The sequence below is a fragment of the Amaranthus tricolor genome, chromosome 3, assembly GCF_026212465.1.
Source record: "Amaranthus tricolor cultivar Red isolate AtriRed21 chromosome 3, ASM2621246v1, whole genome shotgun sequence".
NCBI lineage: Eukaryota > Viridiplantae > Streptophyta > Magnoliopsida > Caryophyllales > Amaranthaceae > Amaranthus > Amaranthus tricolor.
This window is the reverse complement of record NC_080049.1, coordinates 34666196-34680361: the sequence shown is the minus strand read 5'-3', so window position 1 is coordinate 34680361 and position 14166 is coordinate 34666196. Positions and strand designations below refer to the sequence as shown.

General features: G+C 34.9%; 2 protein-coding genes across 3 annotated transcripts; both read left to right on the top strand.

Annotated features, from left to right (window-relative positions):
- The first annotated feature begins 74 nt into the window (after positions 1-74).
- Positions 75-7286, top strand: LOC130808742 (uncharacterized). 2 transcript variants are annotated; one of them, XM_057674219.1, is made up of 14 exons: positions 75-358; positions 1876-1980; positions 2075-2262; positions 2743-2815; positions 3345-3419; positions 3512-3622; positions 3753-3795; positions 3878-3971; positions 4673-4775; positions 4858-4953; positions 5044-5076; positions 5989-6085; positions 6644-6728; positions 6813-7286. In XM_057674219.1, the coding sequence occupies exons 2-14, from the start codon at positions 1894-1896 to the stop codon at positions 6937-6939; spliced, it is 1212 nt and encodes a 403-aa protein (XP_057530202.1). In that variant the 5' UTR covers positions 75-358; positions 1876-1893; the 3' UTR covers positions 6940-7286. The 2 variants fall into 2 exon arrangements, with proteins under 2 accessions (XP_057530202.1, XP_057530203.1); XM_057674220.1 differs by having other exon boundaries at positions 83-358; positions 3881-3971.
- A 1412-nt stretch (positions 7287-8698) lies between these two features.
- On the top strand, positions 8699-11725 carry LOC130808911 (probable DNA-directed RNA polymerase III subunit rpc6). Its single transcript, XM_057674464.1, has 2 exons — positions 8699-8889; positions 10573-11725. Exon 2 carries the CDS (start codon positions 10596-10598, stop codon positions 11295-11297), a length of 702 nt encoding a protein of 233 aa, XP_057530447.1. The 5' UTR covers positions 8699-8889; positions 10573-10595; the 3' UTR covers positions 11298-11725.
- Positions 11726-14166: the final 2441 nt, after the last annotated feature.

Sequence of the window (14166 nt, the reverse complement as noted above, 5' to 3'; positions counted from 1 at the left end):
TTTATTTAAATAAAAATAAAGTAAATAAAAACAATACGTCTATCGTTCATAAAGACGGGCAAATCGAAAATCTTTTTAACCTTTGGGGTTACATATTGGCCTTGAGAAACAAAAATAATTGAAGATAGTTAGGGTTTTAAACGTTGAAAACAATTAAACAACTCACTTGCTCCTTAACATTCCCTTCTCCCTCTCACGCACGCCACCTCCCACTCCCTCAACAACCAGCTACGACTGCCCAGTAGTGGTTGCCGACCGCCAGCAGCAACACTACGCGCACCACTAACCACGCAGCTCCCCACTGTGCGCCGCCACCTCCCACTGTTCGCCGCAACCTCATTCTCTTTCCCCCATTCTTGTGAGTTAATCCTGTCCCTTTCTAAATTATAATTTTAATCGTAAAGTCTTTTAAAACTCATGAATGTTATTGTTATTTAAGTTCTAATTTTTGAATCTTGCTAAAATTGTTATGAGTATGAGTTGGAAGTGTGAAGTGAACACGAATGATTTAGGGTTTATATTAGGGGTGAAATTAATGATAATATGTACTACTTTTGGGTATTTTGGTGCTTTTTTAGTATTTAAACATCTTTGTATAAGCTTTAGATAAGTGTTATTGTTGTTGATTAATGGTGGTATTGACGGTTAGTAATGGGTAGCCAGGTAGGATTGTTACTTTGTTAGTCACTTTTGATGGTTGCTAAATGTTACTTTTATTATGTTAATGATGGTGAACAAGACTGTTGTTGATTTGGTGGTACCGATAGTTACTAACTAGATATGGTTGCTATTCTTGTCATTAATAATAGTTAATTGTTGTTGTTGTGGAGGTTGTTAATTGTGGCTTCATCATTGATGTTTGAATTGTCATTGTTAGTTTATTGAATTGTTGTGCTAAGTTGTGTAATTTTGTCCTAAGTTACAGTAATTGTTGTTTTGAGTTGTCCTAAGCTACTACTTGTTTTGTTTTTATTCTTTGTCACTCTAAGCCTTGAGGGGTGTAGCAATAGAATTGCATCATTTACTATTATGAAAGTAAAGTTTAATACATTACATTATACGAATGACGTCCACTAATGGATAGTTTGTCTAATAATGCAAAAGTGTATTGTTAGATTGGAATTGTTAGTATAGGTCATGAGTGAACACGGTTTGAAATATTGTGTGTGTATGGTTAGAGTGCGTACTAGCATGAGTTGAAACTCGTTCGGTTGGTAGTGGGATAGCTCTTCTAGAGTAAGTAGCTTTTAAATGGTGTCAAGTAGACTTATTAGTCTTACTTTAAACATTTATAGGTGCCTAGTTTATAAGGGGGGGGGGGGGGGCGTAAGAACCTCTTCATTGGAGATTTTTGTGACTTGTTTTCTTGTAGTTGTAGGTACGTACACGATGTAGATCGTAGACCAGACCAGACCAAATTCTTATATTATGGCTTGGTCCGGTTTGATTTGCGGGTTTGACCAAACTTTCTTCATCCCCAGTTATTGTGAAGATTTGATTTATTAGACTGAGATTTCTTCATCCCCAGTTATTGTGAAGATTTGATTTATTAGACTGAGATTAGGGAGTACTTTGGTTGAAATTGTTGTCAATTTTAACTGGTTCTAAGGGTTTTGCTTAATCTTCTTCTGTATTACCAATTTTTGAATTCATTCTTATCAACAGGCCTTTACTTTTGTGTTATTGTGAAGATTGATTTATTGGACTGAGATTAATGAGTGCTTTCATTTGAATTGTTGAATTTTGACTTATTTTAAGGGTTTTGCTTAATCTTATTCTTTATTGCCAAATTTTGAATAATTGAGGTGAATACCACTGATATGCAATCTTCTATATGGTTTAATAACTGACTTTGCAATGAACTTCACATTTCAGCTATTTAGTTTTTAAAAAATGGGTTCATCTAAGAAGCGATTGAAGCGAATTCCCGAAAGTGAAAGTGAGATGGGTTCAGAAGAAGAGTATGGATATGTGAACGAGGTGCCATAAACCGTGATTAAATATTGATCGATTTTTAGTATTTATATTTTTATATTCATTTTTCTGGGATAATATATTTTTGATTATTTTGTAGATAAGTGAAGAGGAATTTGAGGTCTCTGATTATTCAGATGGTGTGGAAAATGAGGGTGAGAGTTCAGACGAGAGCGAAGGCAGAGAAGATGAAGCAGAGGATGGTGATAGAACGTTGAATGAGCAACAAAAGGACAATGAGATACAAGAACTTGAGAAAGAGTATAGGGATCTTCAAACCATGGAGCAGTATGATCTCTTTTCTCCGAAATACTATTTCTTGTCGTAGACTTGTAGTATTTAGCTCATGAAAGTTGTATGTGAAATGTACTTATCAATTATTGACGTGGATAATAAGAGAACTATGTTTCTTCTACAGTAGTTTTACATATAAGTCGCCACATATGCTTTTTTGTTCTTTATGTTTGTCTCTTCTTTGTTGTGTTCCACTTTTTTGTCTTCTCTTCTAGTCCAATTGCGATAGTATTAGGGAAGTATTCTCTTAGGGTGTTGACAATCTGAATAAAGATCTTTTGAAATATTGTTATGAGTATTCTAGATGCAATCTCAGTATTATAGAATTTGCTAACATTGTGCATTTCTTTTTTGTATAATAGTCTGATTCCTTTAAAAGAAAGGACTTTAATATGCTTGGCTATTATGTTTTGTTCTAGATTTGGCTTTTCAGCTAATTTGACTTGACTTTGTCCTGGTTTTGATGCTTACTAGGAGTTTGATACAAAATTTGAAGCAACACAAGGATGAAGATCTTGTAAAGGGGCGGGCTATTAAGAACCAGAAGGTAATTACATATTCGATGTGCATTAGACATATGTACCCAATGCATCAGTGATATATATGTGTTTTTGTGTTGCTTGTTTAGTTATTACTATTTAGTAACCATTTTCACACAATGTTGAACATTGAAAGCTATGTGCTTTTCCTTCTCGACTTAGGATTTTTGGCATGTTTGAAGTGTAAACCTATTGTTGTTTGTTTCCATGTTTTTTTTTTCATGTATTTTAATTTCCCCCATATTCATCCACTCATCCTATGAATAAGCTAGCAATTATTTTTTTATTATATTGCATTAGTTTCATTTTGCGAGTTTTTTTCTTTAATTAAGTTCAAAATTTTTTTAGTTATGATGAAAGGAGGAAACACTAGATTATAGTTCTTAACTTGTTCTTACCTGATTTGGATTATGGTATTGATTATAGCTCCTATTAAATTTATACGTATTTATAATTTATTATTGAATCTCCATCTTGAGTGTGAATGTATAAATTAAATTATTTTGATGATGATCTAATATTCTTTGTATATTGCAGGCTCTGTGGGATAAAACCCTTGAATTCAGGTTTTTGTTACAAAAGCCTTTTTCTAAATCTAATAAATTGCCACAGGTGATTGTTTTTCTACTCATATATACACAACTCTTTTTGTTGATATCTCACCTCACTTCGGAGTGTTATGGGATTAATATCCTTGTGTCTAGGGACCAATTCGATCTTCATTCTGTGAGGCAAATGAAGACATTGCTGTTGCATATACAGATCTCATTGTGTCATCTAGGAAGGCAATAGAGTCCCTTGTGCATTTACAAGAGGTATGCTCTTGTAAATTCTTCCATTTTAGTATGGAATGTAACCTAACAGTTTTAAAGAAATCTTATATAACTGACATTTTGTTAATCTTGTTTTTGATATTTGATTATTGAACGCTACTAACAATTGTAGGCTCTAGTTGACAATAATCCATCAATCCGAGAAGAAACAGAAGGTATTAACTGGTCTATTTGCTACTGACCTTTTTTTTGTATGTCTTTCCTTTTTAAAAATATATTTCTACTGAATGTATATAGCAGGATCTCCATTTCTGAAAACTTTTGAGGATGGTGAAGGGAAAATGGATCTTGACGAGGAAGAATGGTTGCGAATTTCTCAAGTGCAATCAAGGTAATATGCTTCCCTTAACTGGTTCTACAGTTATTTACATATGTTGTTCCCTTTCATTGTTAGTTGATACCTTTTGGAGGCTAGCTTTTAACTTGATTAATCTAAATTGTTACTGTTTACAATATGGTTTTTAACTTTCACATTATAGAGGCTTGAATATTGATACCATTGGCCAGATAGCATGTAAAAGTTGAAGTGTTTGAATACGATTTGTGGGAACCGTGGTATTCTTAGGAGTTGGTATTGAGAAAAGGAGCTATAGGTGAAAGTTTGTCCATATAGGTATTTTGGGGGGATGATATAGTTTTTTTTTGTTACTTAAAAGGTTAATGTGATATCACTCTAAAGTTCAAACTAAAAATGAGTGAGCTTAGGAGTTGAATGGGACCATGCCGGTACGGAATAGCGTGTACCAGATTCACTCCGACAAAATGACATTAAATCCAGCTCAGCCCTGTGGTGGTTATTCTATGGTTATAACATATACGGCTCAGATTGACTGCCTACTTGTTGTGACAACTAGTTTTCTAGTTTATTTTTGATTGAGTGACTCATATTTGTATTTGAGATTTGAGGTTTAGGAATTATTTTTTTGTCAAGACTAATTTGCTGTGTCTATAATTATCGTTCATCAATGTACTTTTTCATGGCTTTAACGTAGTGGTTTATATTTAAGTACAAGTTTTGCTTTCTTATTGCAGACTAGCACCTTTCAGAAATTCTTCAATAGATAAATGGCAGAGAAAGGCTGATGTCCACAGTGGTGCTGCTGCAAAGAAAGTAAAATTGGTGGCCTTTAACCAGGTAAATTGCATCATTTCACTTACCTTCGCTGTGCTATGGTTGCATCATTTCTGTTTTGCATCTAACTTTCCTTCGCATATAGAATATAAGTGAACAAGTGGCTACATACATGAGAGATCCAAGTAAATTGATTAAGAGTATGCAAACAAGAAGAGAAACTGTGGGTGTATTTGGCGCTGTAAGTTTTGCATTTGATACGTCGTTTTATTTCAACTACTGCGACTTGCTATTATTTATGTGGAATTTGATCGCGATTTTGACTTTATAGGTTGCTAAGCAAGATGGCAACAATAATGAAGAGGTATGCTGCTTATTTCTATTTACTAATATGGCTTCCCTCCTTGCTCTCTTATTGGTGTGTTGGGGCTGGAAAAACTGTTTTGGAGGTTTGAGTGTGTATTTAATTGTGGTTGGAGTTGGATGAGGGGGATGATTCTAAGGGGTTGAGACTTTAGTATTTAATAACTGGATTGAACATCACATAGATTAATCACTCCTGGGTCTTTTGTTCTGGTATATTTTTAAGCATTTTTTTATCCGTCTTTTATCAGTAAATGGAAAATATTAAAGAATGTGTTTAGAGTGTTTTGACATCCAAGGAAACATAATGTGTATTTTTAGATAGCTACAAATTGATGGACAATAGTAATGTTGCAACATTTGACTTGAATTATTGTTAGACTTGGTTACAAATTTGCAATTTAATATCACTTAGTTATCTCTGATGATCAATGGCAGGCCTCACTTTTTAAAAGAGAGCTTTTATGACTTCAATGTTGTTGACCCATGTACACTCTAAATTCACAAATTTTTTCTATAAAAGAAACTTGTTTTTATTGTCCATTCCTGATGGGGCTAAGATTATATTTTTTAGCTTCAGATCATGATGGACTATAGAAAACTGACTCGCTATTTTATGTGCACTTCTCATTTGTATTAAGTTATTGATAATATTTGCTATTAAGGGTTAATTCGAAACAATCTTGTTATCAACACAAGAGTAGAGTTGCGTACATCCGATCCCCAAAATCTCGTCTAGATTGGATTTTTAGGTAGGAACCACTTAATGACATTGAGTTAATGATATGTTATACTTCTGGAACAACATGTCTACTTGGTGGGTTTGCAGGTGTCGTTGAATCTTTATTAGTTTAGTACAAATCTGAATAATATTCATCACTGGAAGAGTGATTATCTTGCTTCCCATTGATAGGGAAACAATGAGGGTGACCCTGAGCTTCTGGATGACGCTGAGTTCTATCAACAATTGCTGAAGGAGTTCTTTGAGACAATCGACCCTAACTCTTCTGGTAAGTTCCGAATACCTTTTCTTCAGTTGCATAGGTTTTTGCAAGTTTTCTCATGTATCTAGTACCCGATATCCTAAGTTCCTAACGTTGAGGAATTGATTTGGGAAATTATATATTGATTTGGCAAATACTTGGCTTGCAAATATGTGGATGTCATGTAAACTTCTAGTCTAGCCTCTCTTACTCATAAAGTAATTTGTATTTTGAGCAACTTGAGTTCCACTTGCAACATTGATTTATTTGAACTATAAGTATGAATTGTAAATATAAACACAATCTAAGCATATCTTATATATATTGAATCATCTTATACTATTTGCCTCAATGCCTATTAAGCCATTAGTCGATCATTTTAGTCAATGCCTATTGGTCTAAAATGCTTAGTCAAATATCCATACATTTTAGTCTTAAGGATCCGGTAAGAGTATTTAAGGTGAAAAATTCGAATATATCATAGCTCATTAACTAAGTATTAGTCATTACTCATTAGTCAATCATTTGTATACTACTATAAAATAGTACTTATCTTAAACTGGATTCTTGCAATAATATGTGCAGAGTCGGCATTCTATGCTTTGAAAAGACTACAAACGAAGAAAAGAAAAGTGGTAGATCGTCGAGCGTCCAAAAGCCGAAAAATCAGGTTTTGTTCTTGACGCAGTCTCATCTTTTCCAGCTCATATATAATCTGCTGAAGCTTTAAATGGTTTAACCCATTTTCTGACAGGTATCATGTTCATGAAAAGATTGTCAATTTCATGGCTCCTGAACCCATGGAGCTCCCTCCGATGGCTCCCAAGTTATTTGATAATTTGTTCGGGTTGAAGACTCCGAAATCTACGCCTGTTGCATAGAGTTATTTTTATCAAGATTTGTATTAGCCATTTTATTATCACTAGGAATGAATATTGATCTGGCTCAATGTAGGGTAATACATGCCTATTTATATTGACAACTTTTTTGGTGCAAATTACAACTCATCTCCAGAGTAATGAGAGTATTGGTTTGTAGCTGTAGAAATGAAAAGAAGATTAACACTATGTACTTTGGGGAGAAAAGAAAGGAAGAAAAGGGGAAAGGATGAAGAGAATAGAAATGAGAGGAAGATAACTCTTGTTTGTTTATAAATAAGGGCAACATTTCTCTTTGAATCTTTCTAGTTTTGAAGGAATTAAGACATTAACGAAAATTATTCATTTAATCTCTTTAAATCTCTTTCCTTTTATTTTGTCATTTAAATAATGTATTCTTTATCTCTATAAATCTCTTTTTTTTTCTCTTTTCTTTTATTCAAACATACCTTAAAGAACTAAATCACATGATATAAACAATCAAAATTGTCATTTTTCTTCAAATTCTATTTTATCACAAGCAATTAAAATTTATCTTTCTTATTATATTAAGTCTTAATTTTCATCAATTGAATGGACATCGCAAATCAATTAAAAAAGAATTGTGAGGATTACAATACTAAAAAAGAAATTGGTGCGAAGTATGTAGGACAGTTTTAAAGTGCAAATTAGATGACAATATTGTAATTTATTAATTGCAGTAGACTTACACATGCCCCTCATCATATTATATTTTATTTGTTTTTTTAAAATTTGTATCAATTTCTATTTTGATTGTCTTTTTTATTTTGCATCATATTATTATTTGTAATTAGACCTTATATTTTTTTGGTATCATCTATACATTCAAATTCTTTTTTAATATAATTCCTTTTCAAGAAAAATTATTTGATTCTCTTTTTTTTCTCAATATCCTTTTTTTTTTTCCTTTCTCCTCTCAAAACCCTTATTTCTTTGCTTTTCTTCTCTCAATTTTTTTACTCGATAGATATATGAAGAGTCAATCTCGTTAAATTTTTTTAGTATCCACAACACACGTAAATAGTTGATTTTGAGTCCTTAATATTGTTTGTGATATTATAGAAGAACCACTTTTGATAGTGTTTGAGATTGCCTTGTAGAATTAGGGGACATTCGGGTGATTTATGGACAACACTCAAATTGTTGAAAAAAATAGTAATTGAGAATTAAAGAATGAAATTTGATCAGTTGGTGAAAGTTATTTCCATTTCAACCTAGAGATTTTGAGTTCCAATGCTCATGTATTCCCTTTTACATTTTAGAAAAGTAATAATAATACTTGTATCATTCCCAAACATGGACATGTTTTTAACCTTTTGGGGTCCCAATGTCTTGTACATTGTAAGAAAAAAAAAAAACAATTGAAGATGGTTAGGATTTTACGGCCCGTTTGATAAGTGGTAACAAAAGGTGGTAATGGGAATGAAAATTAGTGTATTTTTAGTTGAAAAACCTTTTGGCTACCTTGATAGCTATGTTTATCTAACTTCTATCATCTTATTTTATTCATAAAATCCATTCTAATACATTACTATTAGAAGATGTGGTATTAAGTGTTAATGAAAATTTGTAAATAAAATTTTTTTTGTGATCAATATTTTTATCATTATGGGAATGACATTAAACTTTTAATAAATTTTACATTATAAATTATTTTTATTAACACTATTTAGTACTATTAGTCCACTGCCCAAACGGGCAGTTAAATGTTGAAAACAAGTCATTTGCTCCCTTACATTTCCCTTCTCTCTCACGCACGCCCTCCCCCCACTCCCTCACATTTACCTTCTTCCTATATATCTCGCTCTCTCACAACAACCGTCCACCACAGCCCAGCAGTGGTTGCCGACCGCGAGAAGCAACACCACGCGCACCATTAACCACGCAGCTCGCCACTGGGCGCCGCCAACTCATTCTCTTTCCTCCATTTTTGTGAGTTAATCCTTTCCCTTTCTAAATTATAGTTTTAATTGCAAAGTTTGTTAAAATTCATGAATGTTATTGTTAATTTGAATTATAATTATTGCATCTTGCTAAAATTTTTATGGGTAAAAGTTGAAAGTGTGAAGTGAACATGTATGAATTAGGGTTTATATTAGGGGTGAAATTAATGATGGTATGTACTATTTTTGGGTATTTTCGTGGTACTTTAGTATTTGAACATCTTTGTATAAGCTTTAGATAAGTGTTATTGTTGTTGATTAATGTGGTATTAATGGTTAATCATGAGTATGAGTGTTTGTCACTTTTATGGTTGCTAAATGTTACTTTTATCATGTTTAAAGATGGTGAATAAGTCTATTGTTGGCTAATAAAGATATTTGCTATTCTTGTCATCAATGGTAGTTAATTATTGTTGTGGAGGTTGTCAATTGTGGGTACATCGTTGATGTTTGAATTGTCATGGTTAATTTATTGAATTGTTGTGTTAATTTGTGTAATTTTGGCCTAAGTTATAGGAATTGTTGTTATGAGTTGTCTAAGCTACTACTTTGTTCTTATTCTTTGTCACTCTAAGCCTTAAGGGGTGTAGTAAATAGGATTGCAAATCATTATTATCATGAGCGTAATCATTGATATAAAGTGTAATACATTACATTATACAAATGAAGTCCACAAATGAATAGTTTGTTTGATAATGCAAAAGTGTATTGTTAGATTTTGAATTGTTAGTATAGGTCATGAGTGAACATGGCTTGAAATTATTGTGTATTTATGGTTAGAGTGCGTACTAGGCATGAGTTGAAACTTGTTCGTTTGGTAGTGGGATACCTCTTCTAGAGTAAGTACCTTTTAAATGGTGTCAGTAGACTTATTAGTCTTCCTTTAAACGTGTATAGGTGCCCGGTTCATAAGAGGGAGTAAGAACCTCTTCCTTGGCGATTTTATGTAGCTCTTTTGTATCGCATACGTATGAATTGAGTGCGTACCTTAAATTGTGCAATAAACCTCTTCTTTTGTATTGTATGATTTTTATGTTGTTTTTATTATTTTGATAACCAAATGTTTACATGGGATTTACGATCCATGTTTGCATGAGATCGGAGACCAGTGATGAATTATTTCGCCGTGATACATTTGGCTCGGCTTATGATTACTATGCTTTATTAGTCGATTATTTACTATTCGTACGGCCAATTTTAGTGCAGATGTTGTCGAAATCTACGCATAATCATGTTTGGGAGTTTTCCTTTATCATCTAACCTTTTTTCCTTACTTTATCTTTTATTTTAATGTAACACCCGAATTCCCTCCGTTCCCTCGCGGTTTTGGTTTCATATAGAGAGTCAGGAATTCAAGGGTGTTACATAGAAATGATTGGATTACTATTAGATGGAGAGGAGCATTTCGTACCAAGTAGTCAAATCAATATTCCAACAATGCACTTTTATATCAACATATATTTGATTTATGTTCATTGTTAATGGAGCCTAATAATTCTTGTTCTCTATATTCGGATTAGAATGAACTATAGTTAAATGACTCACTAAGACACAAATGATGTTTTCAAATAAAGGGTGAAGCAACCTCTTTATAATTTGTTATTGAACCTATATAAGACTTCTTCCTCAACTGTTCTTTTGGTTTCTGACATTCTTTCAATTTTTCTTCTAGGGGTGATTCTGGTTCTGAAAAGGATGAGTGCAAGGGGAAGCTTGGGTATCAAGCGCAAGCGTCCAAGCTCAGATTCAAAGGAGCTAACACCCGATGAACGTAAACATTATGATCTGATTATAAGCAAAGGAGACATGGGTATATGGAAGGGAGACATAAAAAGAGAGTTGAACATTGCCAACGCAAAGATAATAGATAACTGTGTTAAGTCCCTTCTAGCAAAGCAATTGATCAAAGAGGTAGCCAATGTTCAAGCCAAAGCCAAAAAACGACTCATGGCTATAGAATTTGAGCCCTCGAAGGAGCTAACTGGTGGTGTGTGGTATAATCAAGAGGGGTCTATTGATGATATAATGATCGAGACCCTGAAGAAAGTCTTTAAAAGGGTAATCGAAACACAGAAATTTGCTACAGCTGATGGACTTCGCCATAAGATTGGAGAGTTAGAAGTGGTGAACTTCGAGTTGAACGCCGAGCATGTGAAAGAGATAGTTGACTGTTTGGTTTTAGAGAATGAGATTGTTAGAGTGAAGAGCAGTGGTACAGGGGAGTTTGCTTCTATTCCTTTGAACACCGAATGTTATAAGCTCAAATCACAAATCGAAAAATCAGGAACTTTCACTATGATACCTTGCGGTGTTTGCCCTCGTATCAGCCAGTGTTCTCCCGATGGCATTATCTCACCGATCACCTGTGAATACTACAATAAATGGTTGGATTTTTGAAATGCTAGTTGCTCCATTTCTTTGTTCCTTTCTCTGCATTGCACAAAAACAGAAGATGTGCTTTTAGTCTTTTACCATCTTTTTGTAGGACATTAATAAAGCATTAAGCATCCTAGACATGATTTTTTTTTGTTTGAAAAATATATATTGTTCCAGTTAAAAATCGGAAACAATCAAATAAATGGGTACCTTCGGGTGGATATGGTGTTAAAACGTGATTGATCGGGAAGACATTGTATACCTGAAAATAAACACCAACAACCCGGGTGATCTCGGGGGCGGTGCCTCCGACGCCCAAGTTAGTGCCCACGTATAAGCTACTATGATGTAGCGTGGTATTTTTAGAGAGATAAAGACTCTTACCTAAGTTGTAAGCAAATACCAAATTCTCTAACCCCCTTAACTTACCTTCTAATATATATATAGAGAGAGGCTCTTAGTGGGCTTTTTTGTGAGTTGACTTTAGCCCACTTAAAAATGGATTTATATTTTATTGAAAAAATAAAATGGATAAACTAATATATTAAAAAAAAGCACGAAATAAGTCAAAATCTAACTGATTTCCAAAAATGAGCATGTAACTTCTAAACCTGAAGTTTGGGCTGTTCACAGTTACTAACTGCGAACAGGTGTTTAAATTTTCAAATAGCTGTTCGCAGTTAGTAACTGCGAACACCATCGAGCATAAATACAGCAGCAGGTCCCTTTTTACCTATTTTTCCCAAATTCAAAATCCTAACCTACTAAAATTCGACATTCCTCTTTCAAAAACCAATCTTAGACTACCTTCAATCCATCAATTCTTACATTTTTCTTTCAATTTGGCACTTCAAATTTAGTCTGGGATACTCTAGCTTGCTATGTGGGAGTATTCAAAGTCTACCCAAATACCTTCTTTGGAGTTATACGTAGAAGAAGTACCCTTAGGGAGTGTAGGTGCTTTAAATCAATCTCCTACGCCTATGCCCATATCAACTCAAGAAACTCAAAATCCCTTTGTTCCTTCCCAATCATGTACTCCTTCCCGACCCCCTTTGAATCAAGTTTCAAGTGATGCAGTGGTTAACTTAGGAGAAAGTGATGAGATGCGATCTTGGGATGGTGGTAATGAGAGTAATGATCTCGTTGACGATCCTTCTGAGGATGATGTGGATGTCGATGAGGATGTACTAGCAAATGATATGATCTTAGGCAACATTCCTACAATTGTTGCTCCTACACCCTATGCTTTATGTCCACCCCTAGACGAGTATGAGGAGGACAGCTCCTGGAGGACTTGGACTTATGATACCACTTACACCGAAGAAGGGAAGTTGGAGAAGGGGTATGATGTTCGATAGTAAGGAAGCTTTGTTGAAAGCTATAAGAGTGTATCATATTTGTAGAAATGTGGAGTATAGAATAGAGACTTCAAACCAAGCTGTCCTTGCCTTGAAGTGTAAGCGGGGCTGTTCGTGGAGGCTTAGGGATATGCTCGATTCATATTCATCTTCATGGCGTATTGTTACGTATAATGGTAAGCATGGGTCTTGTGTTTTGGGTAGTGACACTATCTCTGCTGGACACATTCGCTTGACATCTTCTGTCATTAACAATGTGATTAGAAACTGTGTTGCCAAAGACCCATCAATTAAGGTATCTGTCGTTAGGCAGATGGTTAAAGATCGTTTTGGTGTAGAGGTGAATTATAAGAGAGCGTGGTGTGCTAAGCAAGAAGCCTTGTTGTCCATATATGAAACTTGGGAAGGTTCTTACTCTCTCCTTCTACGCTTTTTAAAAGCTTTTCAACATTCCAACCCAGGCTTAATAGTTGAGTGGTTTTTTAAGGAAGACAATGACGCAGGTGTATATGTGCGATCTAATATTAGGACCTTCCAACGTGTCTTTTGGGCCTTTAAACCTTGCATTGAAGGCTTCAATCATCGTAAACTTATTATCGCCAATGACGGCACATACTTGTATGGTAAGTATCATCATAGCTTATTGACTGCCATTGCCCAAGATGGTGATAAGGGAATCTTTCCATTAGCATTTTTCTTGATTGAGAAGGAGTGTATAGGTGCATGATCATGGTTTAGGGCTTGTATTCGTAAGAATGTCACACAGATTGATGGGTTTATGCATTATTTCTGATAGGCATGCGGGTATTTTAGCAACCATGGAAGAGCCGGATTGGCAACCACCTTATTATGCCCATCATAGGTTTTGCTTATGTCACTTGCTTAGCAACTTTAATCGTGCTATGGGTAATGTTCAGCTTAAGAAGTTGTTTGGTAGAACTGCTGAGTAAAGACAACAAGCTAAGTTAATGGGTGGCTCGAAGGCAATCGGAACTGCAAAACGAGAGGCAATATGGGTTGGTACAGGGCATTCCACCACCTTGCGACACTGAACCCCACTTGCACCTGATTTCGCGCAAGAATTAGGATACGACGAATTGAATGGAGATCAACGGGCGCCACATCGCTCGTTAGGATCATAGACTAGAGCTACTAGCCCAATGTGCGCCAATCGATGCTATTGGCGCGCCTACTACACGTTATTACATGTTGTGGTTCCTCTTCATTACTCGTCGATGGATGACACCACGTGGCATCATTGTAACTGCCCATTGTGCTCCTGCAGCGCCTACGATGACCCAATTTGTAAGTCTGCATTTGCATTTGAATGATTCAGTTGCCGATTACATAATATAATGTTACATTAACTAACTATTAATTGCAGGCACAAGGTGCGGCAGCCGTGATCCGGTTTAGCCACGAGGAGCCAGTGAGGGAGATTGCGCAAGGCATGCTCCTCGACACGCGGTTCCAACACTTCATACCGAAAGTAGCTGCGGAGTCATCACCGGCTACCGCCTATGTGCACG